This window comes from Tachysurus fulvidraco, chromosome 8 (assembly GCF_022655615.1).
Source record: "Tachysurus fulvidraco isolate hzauxx_2018 chromosome 8, HZAU_PFXX_2.0, whole genome shotgun sequence".
In the NCBI taxonomy this organism is placed as follows: Eukaryota; Metazoa; Chordata; class Actinopteri; order Siluriformes; family Bagridae; genus Tachysurus; species Tachysurus fulvidraco.
Genome location: NC_062525.1, coordinates 14,820,784 through 14,837,924, shown reverse-complemented (window position 1 = coordinate 14,837,924; position 17,141 = coordinate 14,820,784). Strand labels below are relative to the sequence as shown.

General features: G+C 40.1%; 1 protein-coding gene across 1 annotated transcript; it reads left to right on the top strand.

Annotated features, from left to right (window-relative positions):
- Positions 1–120: 120 nt before the first annotated feature.
- Positions 121–14,633, top strand: ptenb (phosphatase and tensin homolog B). The gene is made up of 9 exons (XM_027137721.2): positions 121–1,070; positions 7,068–7,152; positions 8,090–8,134; positions 8,459–8,502; positions 8,596–8,834; positions 9,102–9,243; positions 10,496–10,662; positions 10,801–11,022; positions 11,159–14,633. Exons 1-9 carry the CDS (start codon positions 992–994, stop codon positions 11,342–11,344), a joined length of 1,209 nt encoding a protein of 402 aa, XP_026993522.1. The 5' UTR covers positions 121–991; the 3' UTR covers positions 11,345–14,633.
- The last annotated feature ends 2,508 nt before the right edge of the window (positions 14,634–17,141 follow it).

Genomic DNA, 17,141 nt, shown 5'->3' with positions numbered 1-17,141 from the left:
GGTGAGGGAAAATACGCGTAAAATCGACAAATAACAAACCGAGCTCTGGTCCCAACCGCGTATTTATGCTTTCTACGGGAGAATTAATAGTGCTGGTGGATTTGTTTTTATACTATAACTAGCACAAATGTTGTCACTCCGGGGACTATTTTGGGCCGCGGAGCACTATTTTGCCGGATCATCACCTCTTTTCTTATTGGAAGCCATGATGGAAGTTTAACAGCAGGAGAGTTTTAGCAGCAGCAGCAGCGGAGGAGCAGCAGCAGCGAGTGAAAGGAAAAGCGGGGAGACGGAAGCTGGAATCTTCTGCAAACGGCTCCTTCTTTAAATAAAATATAACCGAGGAGGGTTCTTTTTTTATTTTTATAATTTTTTTTAAATCGTATGGTGGAGGCTGTCAAATTTCTCTTTATGCATTGGAATACTGACAATGACGCGGATGGTTGAGTTTTGATGCGTTTTTATGTATTTTTTTTTTTTTTTTTTTTTTAAGATGTACGTACCAGCTAACTCGCTAGCTAGTCGGCTAGCCGCTCGTTAGAGCCGCACGCAGCCGCCTGCCTGCTGCCTGCCCGCCGCCGCCGCTACTCCTGCTGCAGCTGCTCCAATTTTGCTTCAGAAACGTCGGAGAGGATTTTCTCTCCGCATTTCGGGCACAATCACGGCGACTGCGGCGGATTCAGAGACTTTGCGTGCTTCGGAAACATCTCTCTGCGAGACGTGGAGACGCGTGTACCGTCGTAGCTGGAGGATTTGTGGCCGTTTCGGAGTGGATTTGGGCGGCCGGGCCTGCTGTAGGCCCTCCTACTGTATGAGCGAGCAGCAGCAGCCAACACACGGCCGCTAGCTAGCAGCTGAAGCTAAAGCTAGCGCATCTGAAAGGACTGCGAAAAAAGCCCGAAGAGCTAAAAAAGCCTTAACGACGGCATTTCACCCGGAGGCCACGATACTCTCGATTACTTTAAAAACCCTAAAGACTCCTTTCACAGCGATGGCTACGATCATACAGAAGATGGTCAGCCGAAACAAAAGGAGATACCAGGAGGATGGGTTTGATTTGGACTTGACGTGTATCCTCTTTATAACACCACCTGCTTTATTGATTTTGTTTAATATATAGGAGTGAATACATGTTATACGTGTGTGTGTGTGTGTGTGTGGTTTGACCCCTGGTCCTGTTATAGCTTGACTGAGTATCAGTAAGGAAATGAACCCACATTAACCCACTTTGTGCACAAGTTGTGATCTGCTGTCATTGATCTTGTCAACCTGTCAAACCCAGCCGTGATTTCAGTGTCTCTTAGCATGACATCGCATCGTGATCAAGTGTTAGTCTGCATTGTCAGTATCCTGTCACAACTGATCACAAATGTGGGTTTAACATTTATGTGACTGGGGTTTTAATTCCCCTGAACTGACTGATGTTGGCTGCTTCAGTGTCTCTGTTCTGGCCGAGAGGTCGCAGACTAGCTGATGAATATCCTGCCATCTGTTTGCTCAGTGATCCAATATTATAATGGTTGTGTGTGTGTGTGTGTGTGTGTGTGTGTGTGTGTGTGTGTGTGTGTGTATATATATATCTTTTTGTTGTGCTGCTGGTCGGTGTTTGTGACCGTAATCTCGATTTAAAAAAGCATGCTGGCGTTTTGATCAGAAACAAAAGCTCAGTGCGCAGAGGATCTGCTGGCCTACATAAGGCAAGATTACACTCACTATCAGGGCTACACACAAAGGAGCATTGCATCAGCTGCTTGCAGAAAATGGCTGATGTTAAGAGCCCATTTAATCCAAACAGATTGGCAAATTCATTTGGTAGTATCCAAAAAAAAAATCACTTTAAAAAATATATTTTTTAAATTATTATTCCCTGAAATAAATCAAGATTTCGGGGGTTAATGAGATGAATTTTTTTATCTTCTCCTATTTATTTTTTTTGGTCCAGGTATATAACTAGATTTGGTTACCGTTGTGGTGAGACACAAACCTTGTGCTGATGCTCGAGCCACTCTGCCTGCTCAGTGATTCAGTGAAGCGACAACCCTTTTTCCATGTTCAGTTTCTTAAAAATTAGATTGGCAGATGTTAAAAGGTCTCCTACGTATTTATTTTGTGCTGTGAAGTGGCTGAGACATGGCTGGTTTTAGAAGTGTCGATACTCTATTTGTGGCCCTGGCATTGAGAGGATTTAGTATTCTTAACATTTTATCCGTCCACTTCCTCATCAGCTACCAAAGCTTTTGTAGATTGGAATTTATGTTAAGTGAGAACTCACAAACCTGAGTTGCATTCTTATATTCATTACTTCTCCACTTGGCGAGTGACGTGTTGATTTGTTGTTCGGCTGTTAAATGGAGCTGGTGAAACATTAGTTTTATTATGAGGGGAAAATTATTCCTTTTTACTTCACACTGCACAGGCATTTCACATATTTCTGCTCTGGTCATGAACTAAGTATTTATGTAGTGGCATCTCATTCACCTCGCTTTCTAGGTGTAGTATTTCTTACAGCCTTCCAGAGTAAAGTTTGCAGTTTGTCAGTGACTTTATTAGCAGTATTTATTTTCTTTCTGATCGGGCAAATTATCATCCATTTTGCTTAGGCAAAGATTACACGATGCCTGTACTTCAAATTCCAATCCAGAACTAATTAGTTGCTTTTACATACGTAAACCTATCTGCTCTCTCAGACGAAGGCCAGATGGTGTTCTTGAAACTATAGGCTCTATTAGACCACATGGTGTTACTGAACCTAAAGGTTATAGTGTTTCTTTTTTTAAATATATGTATATATCATTTTATATATATATATAATGTTTATATATTTATCTTTTCGAAGCATATGTGCATTGTCATCCTTTTTTAAAATTTGCATTCATTTGCTATCCGCATAAAGGCCGTGTTGTCTGCTTGTATGTGCCTGAAGCCGTTTAGAGGAATGCGCTGGTGCACTATTCACTGTATATGTGGCGTATACATTTCATTATTTATGACCTTCATTTTCACATTTCCCTGCACTCAACAAAATAGAAGATGCAAAGCAGAAGACATTTAAGAGTAAATTCGGCAGCTTAACAGTGTACAGTTAATAGATTATGATGTGCGACTATATCGCATGAATGCAAAGCTATAACCGTCAGTTATAATACAACTTTTAAAGGTCAAGTGAGAGACTTTTCAGCCTTAATTTTCCAACACCATAGCAAAGTAATTCTATTGCCATTGTTAACACATATTTAAAAATGACACCTCCTTCCAGATATTTTGATGAGTCTTTGCATAATTGTCTGATTTGCTGGCAGTAAAATGCTCTCTAGCTGTATATTCTGACCTTTTAACCAAACTGCAGTTATAGCGCTGTACTAGCTTCTGGTTAGCATCAAACATGGTCATTCTTGTAGTTTTGGTTGTTTGCATTCTGTCATTTTAAAGACATTCTTTGTGTATTGTTTAGAGCATCTGTCTGCCTGTCTGTCTCTGCACTCATTCTCTCTTTGACTTCAGCTCAAACGTGACCTCGGCGCTCAGCATCTTGCCTGTGATGATCCGTGTGTTACGTTGCAGATAGTGTACATGTAGCTATTGCGTGTGTATGATGCAGTGAAGAAACGAAGAGTAATATTTCGAGGCTTGTTAGTAAGAATTATCTTCTGATACTGCTGCAGAGCTCACAGACCAAAGCGCGGCAGTTGAGACGCTCTGTTCCAGGATCCCGAACTACAGTCACAGTGAGAAATCCCACACAGCTGAACAGCAGTGCACACTCATAGTTGCTTATTTAGCAGGGTTTTTTTTTTTTTAATTGTCTTTAGACTGACTCTGAGGTGCAGTATATTTGGTGAAATTCACTCAAGCCCTACGACACACACCCTTCTTGACTTGGAAATGTGTCACGGTACAGAATCAAATCATGCCTCCCAATCGATCTCCAGTGCACTTTAACACTTTCCCAGCAGTTTTGTAGGCCTACACCACTATATTAACTAACCCAGAACTGCTACTGCTCGGACAAAGTAGTTCTGTCTATTAAAGGACTACTTTTCTAGACGTAGAGCTTTAGTTTCCAATTTGAAAAATAGGCATGTAAAAGTGCAGCTAACAGAGAAAAAGGCATCCACTACAGATAGAGACCAGGTTGAAAATGGCTGGATTATTCCTGTGTGTGTTCAGTATGAAATTGAACTTTAGCTGTTTAGACAACTGTAGGATGTTTAGAGTGGTATTATGTTTGAGTTTTAGATTAAAACAATTGTAATGTTGACCTGGTGATCAACAAGTGACTAACGACTGGTTTGGAAAGTTATTTTATGTCCTGCTTGGTGAACCAAACACTTTAGCTGGGGAAGGATGTGTTTCTGTTCCAGCTCAGTGTGTGGGGAAACATGTTTGAGGTTAATTTAAGGGGAAATCTGTGATTTGCCCATACAGTGTTTGTGCTTGAATAAAACTCTAGCTGTAAATATAGATCACCTTCAGGTGAAGTTAGATAGGTTTGGTCTTCTACCTGTCTTTAAACAGCTTAATGGAGGGGAAAGAAAAACTGAAGACACCAATATTTGATTCGATTAAAACTTTTTATTTTTTCCCCTCCTTAATAGCTAGCTGAACAGTTTCTTCTGTACTGGCTCACTATCAAAGTGAATTGTGTAAGTTTGCTGTATATGAGGGTAAATTAGGACGTGTGGTGTAAATAAGGGACTAGTGGGTGGCAGCTTGTCCATGCAGCTGAAGCTGATTCATCATTTACACTTCGATCGTTGCTCGTTTGGATGGCGTGCGAGTTTCATGAATCAGACACAGATTTATTCCGACGTCATTTTCTACGCTCGAATCTGTGCAGCTTTAATGAATAAAGACCGGAGTGTTGGCAGGATTGGATTCATTTCCAGAGCTTGTGTACTTGTTGGACAACAAGTTGAACAAGATTAAAGACATATCAGGAAACTGCTAGAGTTGAAATTGAATGCTGTAAAGAGTTTCAGAGATCTTGGCAGTTTTCATGCATTTGGGAAGCTGTACATATCAGCCACATGCTGTCCAGTTTCAACAGTGACTCAGATGTTGGTTTTAAGCATAGCGCTGTTCGTGTGAGAGGGAAATCATTTATTGCGGACTGGTGCAACCGAAGTCAGAAATGTGCAGTGCTGAGAGGATTAAACAGTTGTCTGGGACAATGTAATGATGTAGCTATGATTTTGCATTCTCGATCTGATAGATTTCACGAGGGATACTGAATATACCACATGCATATGCTGGATGTGTACCAGTATGTACAATAGAGAAATGCCATAGACTCAGTCTTGATGTATATTAAAGCGTAGGTCTCTGGAGCCTTTATCAAGAGTTTCTGTGTAAAAGGAAATCACACACATCAAGCTGTTCAGTTCAGAGACGGTCTCGTAGTTGGTCCATATCACGTTTAAAAAAAAAAATACTTCCTAAAAATCAGCGGCATTGCACCATAGAAACAAACGGAAGTTCTGATTTTGTGTGACTTAACATTCTATAAATGATAAAACAATATGACGTGCGAAATGTTGAAAATAATGACGAGGCTGGTGGGAGCCAGCTGCTCTGTGGGACGGAAGACTGATAATGTAGGATATTTATTTTGCATGCACACTGTTATGTCTTTCTTATGAGAACTAGAAAAAATACATTATGAATTTGTTTGTTTTGGCAAAATGCTAGTTTCAGACAACGTGATCTTTTGTGAGCTCTCAAATTGGTTTCATCACTAAATATTCCCAGGCAGTCTCTGCAGTTATCTGTACAGTAATCATAACCAAATGTTTACAAAACTGTTCAGCTTTGCTCTTTGCTCTCAGTTTATTCTTGTTTATAGTGGGCTTTTAAAATGATAAACGCTTCCTCTTTGGTCTTTGCATTATCGTACATTTTATAATGAAAGGAAACCGTTCTGATATCAGACAGCTCTTTTAATAGTTTTCAGTACAAAAGTCTCGTCACAGAATAAGCTCCACGTACACAAAATACAACCACGCAGAAGGTTTCGTTTTGTATCAGAGATCCAAGGACAGTTGAACTTATTTATCCAGATGCGGCGTTTTATATTCTAAGATCACAGTAGAACAAGCTGCTAGTCTGGCTTCTAAGTGGTCAAATTCTGTGAGGGGATCTACATGTGCTGAAGTGTGACACAGATTCATTTCAGCGAATTGTATTGCTGAAGTTAAACATGTATTTGGAAAGTAACTTAAATTACAGAAGGCATTTCCTCTTCAGCACGAGATGTAAACGGACTTGTTGCGTTTGAAGCGTTTCCGTTCTGCCTGAGTGGAGTTGCGGACGTGACGGGGACGTGACACAAATATCACAATTCTCAAAGGTATTACTACATCATGTGTTGTGTGTTGTTCTACAGAGGTGTAGGTTTGCTCACAAAGGCCAGTGATTATGGATAAAATCTACTCTTACACTCTCTTTTTTTTTTATCTATAACTCCGTCTGTCTGTGTGTCTATGTAGTTTCTTATCTCTTTATCTCGCTTCTCTTTTGAGCTGACCCTGACGTGAGGTGCCCCTGTGGTAAGAAATGTCTCCAGCCCTGCGTGTGTGCTGCTCCGTGTGAGTGCCGGGCAGCGAGGACTGATGAGCTCTCGTGGCACTTGTTATAGAAAGGTGAGGAAGGAAAGCGATTCCAGGCTGGGCTGAAGCTCAGTGTGATTTATTTAGTGCCCCTGTGTGGCCTTGTGGGTTAGAGGTCCATGCATCAGTCTCGTACAGCGTGGCCCATCTGTTGTGTATTAGCCAGGAGACTGTTCTCTGGCCTCTTGCTGCATGCTGAAAGTAAGATGCCACATCAGATGAGTAGTTGAAGTTCTATTTCAGCTTATCGTCACCTTTGTGCTTCTCCCTGTGACCGAATCGAAGCGTTTCTGTAAAGTAACGTACCCCTTGGCTCACCCTTTTATGATTCTACAGAGATGAAGTATGCTCATAAGCCAGAACAGGCTGAAAATGCACAGTTATGTGGTGATGGCCGTTTTTGTTGGCCTCAACACTGTCAGCTTTCTAGAAATGTCGGGTTTCCTTAATTCTGCAGAACAGATATTTATCCCAACATAATTGCTATGGGCTTTCCTGCTGAGAAATTGGAGGGGGTGTACAGAAACAACATAGACGACGTCGTACGGTAAGTGGCTCACATACGACTCAACACACAATGTTAAACTCGCTGTTGCTTTGTTGCAGGAGTGACTGCTGCAAAGCTTTCTCATCATGTCTTTAAGCTTGTTCAATTTGAGACCTGGAGGAGATGTTGACATTGTCAGCTTTAAATCAGCTTGACAAAAAATCTATCCTATGACTGTAGTTATGATTTCTAAGAAACACGATGTTGTTGTACACAAGTTTCTTAGCAAACTTGGTAATCAACAATAAAATTGTGCATGTTTTTGAAGATGCTCTGTTAATGTCTAGAATAAAAAAAAAGAGAGAAATAAATAAATAAATACTGAAGGTGGAAATCTGTAGATCACAATATCTGCAAACTCTCAGAGAAGTGTATTGTGACCTTATTTAACGTGATCTTATTTATTAATATTGCTCAGCCCTTTCTGGATGTTCATTTAGGCTGAAGATTCTCATCATTTTGTCCTTGATAAACTCCTCCCTTCTGAACATGTTGCACTCTGATTATTTTGGTGAACGAGCATGTCCATTAACATCACTTAATCTGCATGCTGAATACTTTTTTATCTGGAATTACAGATGATTTGATCAAATAATTATGATAGAGCAGAATAAAGCACAGGAATTCATGCACACTTTTTAAATATAACGTTTTCTTTTTCTCAAACAGTGTAGAGGGGAAAGAACTACTATTGTAGTGACTTCATGGCATAGGTTGTTTGTAGCCAGCATACGTTTATCAATGGCTTAAATGTCTGTACATTTGATCACTCTGAAATGGTGTGTTTGTCAGAGTGGCGCACATGTCGTAATGGTGTGCTGCGTGCCGAGAGCCACTCATCAGAGGGTGGTTTGGACAGTGAGGCATAGAGACAGATACAACTTTCAACATAGTATGGTCTGTTTCTGGAAATGTAATTATCACTTTTTCTCCTCAGGTTTCTGGACTCAAAGCATAAAAATCATTACAAGATATATAATCTGTAAGTAAATCATATCATTTTCACGCTTTGTCTTTCTTTTCTTTTCTTTTCCTTTTTTCTTGAGTCATTTTGCTGAATGCTTTATTAGGCAGTTTATCTGTCAGTCTGTATTTCTTTCAACCATATAGAAGTATAGAATGTGATGGGACTATCTGTGTTCTCCTCAAAGATTTAATGTAATCTAACTTGTATGTCCTGATTTGTCTTTTTGGCCCAATTAGTTCTCTAAAAATCATCTAGTAATCTAATTCATTTTGTTTTCACCTGCATGAAATACATTTCTTTTCATCTGCTAACTTTTTTTTGTTGTTGTTGCTTTTTCAGATGTGCAGAGAGACATTACGATGCTGCCAAATTTAATTGCAGAGGTAAGATGTGAGGAATCATGTAAAGCCAATCTCCCCTACAAAAAAAAAGTCTTTAGTTATAAGTCATTGACCTTTTGTGTTTGTTTACTGCAGTTGCACAATACCCGTTTGAAGATCATAATCCTCCACAGTTGGAGCTCATCAAACCGTTCTGTGAAGACTTGGATAAGTGGCTCAGTGAAAATGACAATCATGTGGCTGCCATTCATTGTAAAGCTGGAAAGGGCCGGACGGGTGTAATGATCTGCGCATACTTATTACACCGAGGCAAGTTTAGAAAAGCAAAAGATGCTTTGGACTTCTACGGCGAGGTCAGGACCAGAGACAAGAAGGTAATTACAGAGATTTATCTTTGTGTTCATGCAGGATGAAAACTCTGTTTACATTTTCCACTGCACCAGATGGTTAATCAAGTTTACATATCATTGAATCTGATAAAATACAGTGAAGGCTTAATGCTATAGGAAGACTCAGGCAGTCATTAACTTTGCTGAAGTAAAGTCTGGGTTTGTTCATCAACTGAACTTGAGACAGGTTTCCATATTGCTGATTGTAACATGAAGCAAACTGAAGACGTTTTGGTAATTTGCTGTTTGCAGGGCGTGACGATCCCCAGTCAGAGGCGATACGTCTACTACTACAGCTATCTTCTGAAGAACCAGCTTGAGTACAAACCGGTGGCATTGCTCTTTCATAAGATGATGTTTGAGACGGTGCCCATGTTCAGTGGCGGGACCTGCAGTAAGTGCTTCATTCTCACCAGAATCGGAGCTTCTCTTAGTTCTTGAATTCTCCCTTAACCTGTCACAAGGCACTATTGGTGCACTGACTAGCTTCCCTCCCCCACATCTGGACATTCAACAAGCTCTGAATGATCATATTGGGTCACATTTGTACTGAAGTAGACCTTGAGGCAAAAGTGTGCTTTTTTAAAAAATGTAATTTTATTTATTTATTTATAAAGGTGTGACTGCCAGATCAGTCCAGTTCACTTCTTATGCTTGCTTTGTTTGAGATGTACAGACAAGAGCTCCAATTTCAAATCAGTCAACTCACTCACTCAGCCATAGATGAAGGCTCAATTTGAAAATCATTGATTTTTTTTTTTAATGCAGTTTACTGAGATAATCTGCCAAGACTGTCATTAAGGGACTGTGTTTTTCTGTAAGATCCAGTTGGCTATCAAGACTCGTTAGTTTGGGTTGCATTCTTTATAAATGAAGTGTGTGCACGCAACCATAACATTAAAACCATTGTGCCAACAAGACCGCATTGCCCCATCGAGCCATGGAATCCATGAAACCGCTGAAGGTCTGCTGTGGCATCTGGCACCAAGACGTTAGCAGCAGATCCCTTAAGTGCTGTAAGTTGTGAGGTGGGGCTCCATGGAACAGACTGGTTTGTCCAGAACATCCACACAGTTGCTCATTCAGACTGAGATCTGGGGAATGTGGAGGCCAAGTCAACACCTTCAACTCTGTCATATTCCTCAAACCATTCTTGAACAATTTTTGCAGTGTGACACAGAGAATTGTCCTGTTGAAACCAGCAACTACCATTAGGGAATTCTGTTGCCATGAAAGGGGTGCACTTGCTCTGCAACAGTGCTGTGGTAAATCCCAAGACCCAGGGTTTCACAGCAGATCATTCCCTAGAGCATCACATTGCCAGCTTACCATCTTCCAAAAGTGCAGCCAGGCAACCTCCCTTCCATTTCTTTATAGTCCAGTTTTAATGCTCACTTGCCCATCGTTGGTTCAGGTGTTAGTTTTTTTTTTTTTGCTAGTTCAGCGGTTGTTCTTTTTGGACCGCTTTTGATAGGTGCTAACCACTTGATACCAGGAACACTATAAAGATCTGCCTTTTCTGGAGATGCTCTGACCCAGTTGTGCCACTGATGGGATTTCCCATTTCAGTGGTTTTAATGTCATGGCCTGTGTGTGTTTATAAAAATATCTAAATATGAACGGTTTTCTACATGTCTTCCTTTCAGATCCTCAGTTTGTAGTGTACCAGCTGAAGGTGAAGATCCACACGTCTGACCCAGGACACATGCGGCGTGAGGACAAGTACGTGCGCTTTGAGTTTCCCCAACCACTGCCTGTGTGTGGAGACATCAAAGTGGAATTCTTCCACAAACAAAACGTGATGAAGAAAAAGGTATGCAGCGCTTAAATCAGCAACAGCTTCAGCACGAAGGACAGCAGTCACATGCAGCAGATACTACAATGAATAAATTAACGTAATTAACTAATTAATATCATGTGTAATAGATACCATATTGTGTGTTTAATATAGGACAAGATGTTTCACTTTTGGGTGAACACTTTCTTCATCCCTGGACCAGAGGTGAACTTGAAGAAGCTAGAAAACGGGAGTTTACTGAAGGATCTGGATGGGATCCAGAGCACAGAGAGGGGGGAGAATGACCGGGATTATCTAATCCTGGTTTTAACAAAGAATGACCTAGACAAAGCCAACAAAGACAAAGCCAACAGATTATTTTCCCCAAACTTCAAGGTGAGTGAAAAACAAAAAAGCGGTATTCATTACTGTCTGCGATCATTGTGTGCCTTTTAGTTATACAAATACAAACTTGTTTGCTTAGAGCTTAAACGTTGCCTTCAGATACTCAGAGATTTGCCTTCTCTTACAGGTGAAGCTATATTTCACAAAAACAGTGGAGGAACCATCCAACTCAGAGGCCAGCACTTCAGCATGTGTAACCCCAGACGTTAGTGACAATGAACCGGACCATTATCGATATTCTGACACAACGGACTCAGACCCAGAAAATGAACAGCTGGATGATGATCAACACACACAGATAACTAAAGTTTGAACTTATTTTGTTTATGGGAAGACAAAAAAAAGAATCTTTACATGAACCAGAGTTGTAAAAAGGAGAAAACTTGAATATGAACTAAAAGCAAGTCCTTTTTTTTTTTTTTTTGCCTCTCCGAAAACAGTGCATAAGTGGGACACTTCTCATGTAAGATGCCTCCGTTTTAGGGACACTATTTCTGACCAATTTCTTTTTTTTTTCTTTTTTTTTTTTTTTAAACTTTTTTTCTCCCCCTTTTAATGACAAAGTTGTTGACACCTCCATAGCTGGGAGCAGGAAGAGGGGGTGAAGTGTGCTGCTGCATCTCCTATTCATAACAAGGCCAGTGCTAAAGTCTGTGTCCATCTTCTAGTGCACGATCGTCTATCCATCAGTCCTTCTGTTTTACCTACTGTGAAGCTTTCCGTACTGTCTGCAGACTAACCAACCCCTTTAAAAAAACATAGTGCAGAGCAAACATTCATAGTCTGCTAGCATCATATTGCCGCTAACATAGTAATAATTATTCTTCTGGATATTAGGCTATATAATGTTTTTAACTGCCCCATTTCTCTTACCTTTTGTCTGTTCACCTCAAATGCAGCAGAAAAACACAGTAACCCCATTATTCTGTCAGTGGTGTGATTTATTTTTATGTTCAATTTACCACAGCAGGGAAACCAGTGTTGCAATAATGTTGACACACCTAGTGGACAAAGGTTTGCATGCAAATTGAATTAGTATCCATGTTGATTAATAAATGTTATACAATTTAATTTTTCTCCCTTCATATGCGACGTTTCTGCTGCCATCAAGGTTCGGTTTATATTTTGTCACAAGATGATGCTCCATGTCATTCTGTCACCACTTGTATTAGTATTAATTGTTAAGCCAGTAGTGGCATTTATATTTTATCACATGGGTGTTTTTTCCCTATTAAAAATGCTTATGTGTAATTAATCAGCTGGCCCCGAGCAGATCTCTTCAGTTCTTGTTTTAAACTGTTAAGTCAGTCAGGCTTTTTGCTGTGTCACCGTTACCGAAATGAGACTTGTCTTGAGGTTTCTGCATGACCACAGTGGGTCAAATCACATGCTAGTCAACGTGTTCAACACGCTTGAGCTCGTGCGCTTGACAGTTTGCGTGTGGTGAGGGATTTCTTATCGTGGCTTGGCTGTGTGCAGAAATACCTGCTGAACGCGCTCTGTAATGAAAGAGACTTGAATGTAAGCTTGTGTTCCCCTAAGTGCTAGAAGTAACCTCATCCAGAGTTTCATGCCATAGTTTCATTTTCTTCCCCATCTGGTTTTTTGTTTGTTTTTTTTTTTGTTTTGTTTTTTTCCTTTTTCTTTTAGCCTTGTCTTTTTTATTTTTTGGTCAGACATCAGATTCTTGGCTCCTCAAACTGTTTGTAGCCTTATTGTGTGGTCTAATGAAACCTGGATTATTTGCTAAATCAATTCAAAAGTGGTGCTTACAAACTGCCAAACTACAAACACGCAATGAACAATAATTTCAGAGCCAAGAATGTGTGTCTCTGTGGGGGTGCTTCTGTGAGATGTGCTACTTGTTCTGACTGTTAGACGTCTCCTGTCTGACTAGCTGGGTTCTCTACATTTTTAAAGCCCCCCCCCCTCCCTTCCTCCACTATTGAACAGGTTTTCATTCCTATTGGAATGGAGGTGCAGCTACAGATTTTGTGTCTTGTGCTTGCTTCAGACATATTAAAGCCCCATATGAGTATTTTATTATGTATAATTTAGCTTTTTTTTTCTTCTTTCTTTTTTTTTCCCCTGCGTACCAAATTTCTAACATCTGTCTCACCGTGAGTTGTGAGTCGGAATAAAAAGGAAAAAAAAAGTCACTTGGGCACGAATCATCGCTGAGAGGTGATGGGTAGTGAGCAAAGCTGCATTTCTCCTGTTGTTGACATCATGGCTTCACTCTTCTCACCGACTCTGCACCCGAATACGCTCCAGTAGCCAATCCAGGAAACAAGATAACCTTGCAACATCAGTTTTTGTTTACATTTTATCACTAAAAACTTGCCAAAATTAAGCTTGATTTTTTTTTCCCATTTGTTTTTTAATCCAAAGGTAGTAGGGAGGTATTCTTTGCCTTACTTGAAGTTACTTTCTGCTCTTGCTTTTTTACCATTCTGCCCAAGCACTGACTTAGTACTTATTTTAAGATACTATAACAGAGCAACATATTGTGCTAGACTTTTGCACGGTTACAGGTTTTTGCAGGGTTTCAGTCAGCAGTCCACAGTATTTTTCCCCCCAACACATTCATTAGTCCCTCTTCAGTAAAAGCCATGTGAAATATGTAGGACAAATGATGTGGATGAAGTGTCTCAGTATAATCTGTGCATCCCCCATAGAACCATGTAGTAGCTTTTGACTGAACATGGAAAAAATTGACAGTATTCATAAGACCCTCTGCAGGTATTCTGATTCCTGAATATATGCTGTTTAAATAGAATGATTCTGTCTTTAGGACATCAGTACAAACTCCATAACCCAACCTACATGTAGAGCCCAAGATATTCAGACAACTTAGCTTCAGTACTGTATCCAATACAAACACCACCTGAAACCATCTGCATCCTTTATGTGGCACGGGTTTTAAAAAAAACAGAACAATAAAAAACCTTGTGTGGAGCTCACAGGCAGCATCAAAATTGTTTCAGCTTTAATGATTTAAAAAAAAAAATTATATATATATAATTTTTTTTAAGGTGCCAGTGTGTAAGTTCCATGTCATTTAGTTTTAGCTGATTTGTGCAATATGCTATGATGCCTGTGGTTACCACAAAGTGCCTCGTTTACTTAAATAAAAAGAAAAAAGTGCTTGTTTTAGACCCAGTTTTAGAACATGGTGTCATGCATGTAGACTGACAGGATGGTACTGTGCACTAACTCACCTGGGCTTTACACACTGCAGAGGACCATGGGGCTCTGGCCCACTGCCACATCCTCATGCCCCCTTCCCCACCCCCACTTCTCTTCCGGGTTCAGTTCCACTTAGGAGTAACGTAAACTCTGGTATAATTTCAGCTGTTTGAAGAAACAGAGCCTTATTCCATTTCAGCCTGTTCAGATAATTTTGTGATGTGCAACAGTTGCTCTGTGTGTAATGCTATGCACTGAGAATACACAACCAACAATGTATAAAATATTGTATAGGTTATGTACAGGTTATGATGCTCATACAAATCACATTGTTTGTAATTGTATGTGTAAACCCCCTTTATCTTAGTGTTATAAACCCCACATAAATCCAATAAAGTCTCATTTCTTGTCAACTGTTGCGGCTTTTTTAAGATCTATATGACGTGAAGTATTTCCTAATACTTGAGCGAGCGTGTGTGTGAACGAGCGTGTGAGAGAGAGTGTGTGTGTGTATGGGAGGGGGATTTTGCAGTAGAACTTCAACGCTATGCCAAAATCTTCTGTCCAATGAGCAGCTAGAGCAGCTAGAGTGATGGACATGAACTTAGACATTAAGCAGCACATGAATTGGAGCTTTGTGGCAAGCTGCTGCTCGACTCTATCCCCAAGCCTTGTCTCTGTTGACTTCTCTGAAAATTCCTCTTGTGCATAATTTATATTATTAGGACAGAACTGAAAAATATTTACAGCTGCTTGTAAATAATCTGCTCTTTGGATGCAGTTTCTCCCCTCATAAAAAATACACTTGTGAGAAGTTTTAAAAGTGTACCTGAGCAGAGCTTCAGCAAGCTCTTACTGCTGTCCTGCAGATGTGCTCATGCTCATGACCTCTGATTTACCATCAGGCCCTTCTGTCTGTAAATAACACTGTTGCTGCTGGACCTACTGGAGCCATCCAGGCTGAGTTTATGCAGGAAACACAAACGTGTTCCTTAACACGGCCCAAGAAAACCATTTGGAGTGACATCGTGACTATACTAACCTTCTGCAGTTCCACAGGATGTGTGACTGCATTTGGAATATGAGTGCAGATAATATGGAGCTAAGCAAAACTTTGGTCAAATCAGAAACTAATGATAGATCATGTTACAAACCTTAACTACATTCCAAAAACTACCAACAGCAAGATTGCTGAATGTTAAGTGTGAAAGGCAAAAAAGATGCCTTTTTTATTTTTTTAATTTATTTTTAATGCTCGCTTGCATTGGACATTCAAGTGGCTGCTCTTATGTATGTTGAAACGCAGCTTATAATACTCTAGGTTTTATTCTGATTTAGTGATCAGTCTGTATTTTCTATTTTGACTGGTCTGCTACTGTGATTTTCCTGATTTGCTTCCGTAGCATATTCAACTTAGACTGGACAACTTCTGAATGTTGTGCTTGTTTTTATATTGAATTGTTAATAACTAATTAAGGTAGCTGTGTGTAGGAGTGTGCGTGTTGGTCTCTACCTAATGCAGTGGTCTTAAACTGGAGGACCATGGTCCTGATTCAGACTCAGCAAAAAAAAATCTGTGCACCAAACTGACCACTTAAATAGTGGAACCATCATGTGTAGCAGATCTTGTGTTGTGGAAGTTAAGTAAATTTTAAGGCACCTCAGTACAGTAAGTGTTTTCACGGCCATCTACTAGTGATTAGTCTCACTGTGCCTGAGTGAGGAGAGAGTATGCCATCTCAGACAGTACAGACATCCAATGATGACCTCCCAAAAACAAGAAAAAGCGACTTTAATGACTAAAAGCGAAAGCACTGCTCTTCCACTAATCGCAAGTTATAAGGATGCACATTAAAAAAAAATGGAGATTTTCTGTCTAACATTAGAGGTTGCACTAGTGGTCTGGCTAGACTTTAGCTTTGTCTAATCTTTTTTCTATTCAACTATTAGTGCCTGCTGCCAGATGAACAGGATTTCAGGCTGCTGGACACCACATACTGTACCACACTGCCTCATTGTGAAATGTGTGCGGTCAGTGGCTCTCATGTAACTGTATTTATTTCAGTGTTTTCCTGCATACATTGTGTATCCTTAGACTGTATATTTTGAGAGAAAACTCATAGGAGATCCGCTTATGTCTGGCTCAATATTCACCTGCATAAATTCATGTTACTAATCAGCCTCAAAAAAAGAATGTGGATTAGTTCTTAATGTACATTGTGTTCATAAGGAGACGAGGGGAGGTGAGGGGTTGAACAGAACAGGCAGGAAAGAAAAAAGGGGAAAAAAAGATTTTTACAGGGTGTGCGTGTTTAGAGAAGTGTGTCCTGCTCCTGGAGATAAGTGTTTACTGAGAGACAGACAGGTGGCCAGAACAATGCCGCGTCATCACTGGCCTCACTGCAGCCAAGAGGAGGAAAAAGTAGGAGGAAAAAGGGCTTTCATAATTGGCCACATTTTAGTTTGATTGCATGCAAGGCCTCAACCACATACTACCATACTATGCAGTATGTAAAAGAATAGTACACACCACAACCATTATATTATTTTGACATTTAGGGAAATACTCTCTACTCCTTCCCCCCCTCCAAGAGAACCCATGCACTGGAACTTTCCCCAGGGTTTGAAATTTCTGCCTTGAATTTTATTCAAAATGGTTTTGAAATACAAAATTCTTGAAATCTTGATGACACAAATACATTACTGTTAATTACACAATTAAGGATGCAGACATGGTGCTGCTATAGGTAGCATTGCTGCCTTACAGCTCCATGGGCTCCAGTTTAGTCCTTAACTTGATTTGATTTGTGTGGAGCTTCACATTTCTCCAAATTTCTGCACTGGTTCTCTGGTTTCCTCCCATCTCCAAAAAACATGACTGTTCTGTTATATGCAACGTGCATTTCTGGAACACAGTCAGC

Bases quoted from the DNA above. Each gene is read 5' to 3' on its own strand.
- ptenb (XM_027137721.2), top strand. From the start codon at position 992: ATGGCTACGATCATACAGAAGATGGTCAGCCGAAACAAAAGGAGATAC. The intron at 8,135-8,458 runs GTAAGTAAATCA...TTGCTTTTTCAG, and splicing joins CATTACAAGATATATAATCT to ATGTGCAGAGAGACATTACG. The intron at 11,023-11,158 runs GTGAGTGAAAAA...CTTCTCTTACAG, and splicing joins TATTTTCCCCAAACTTCAAG to GTGAAGCTATATTTCACAAA.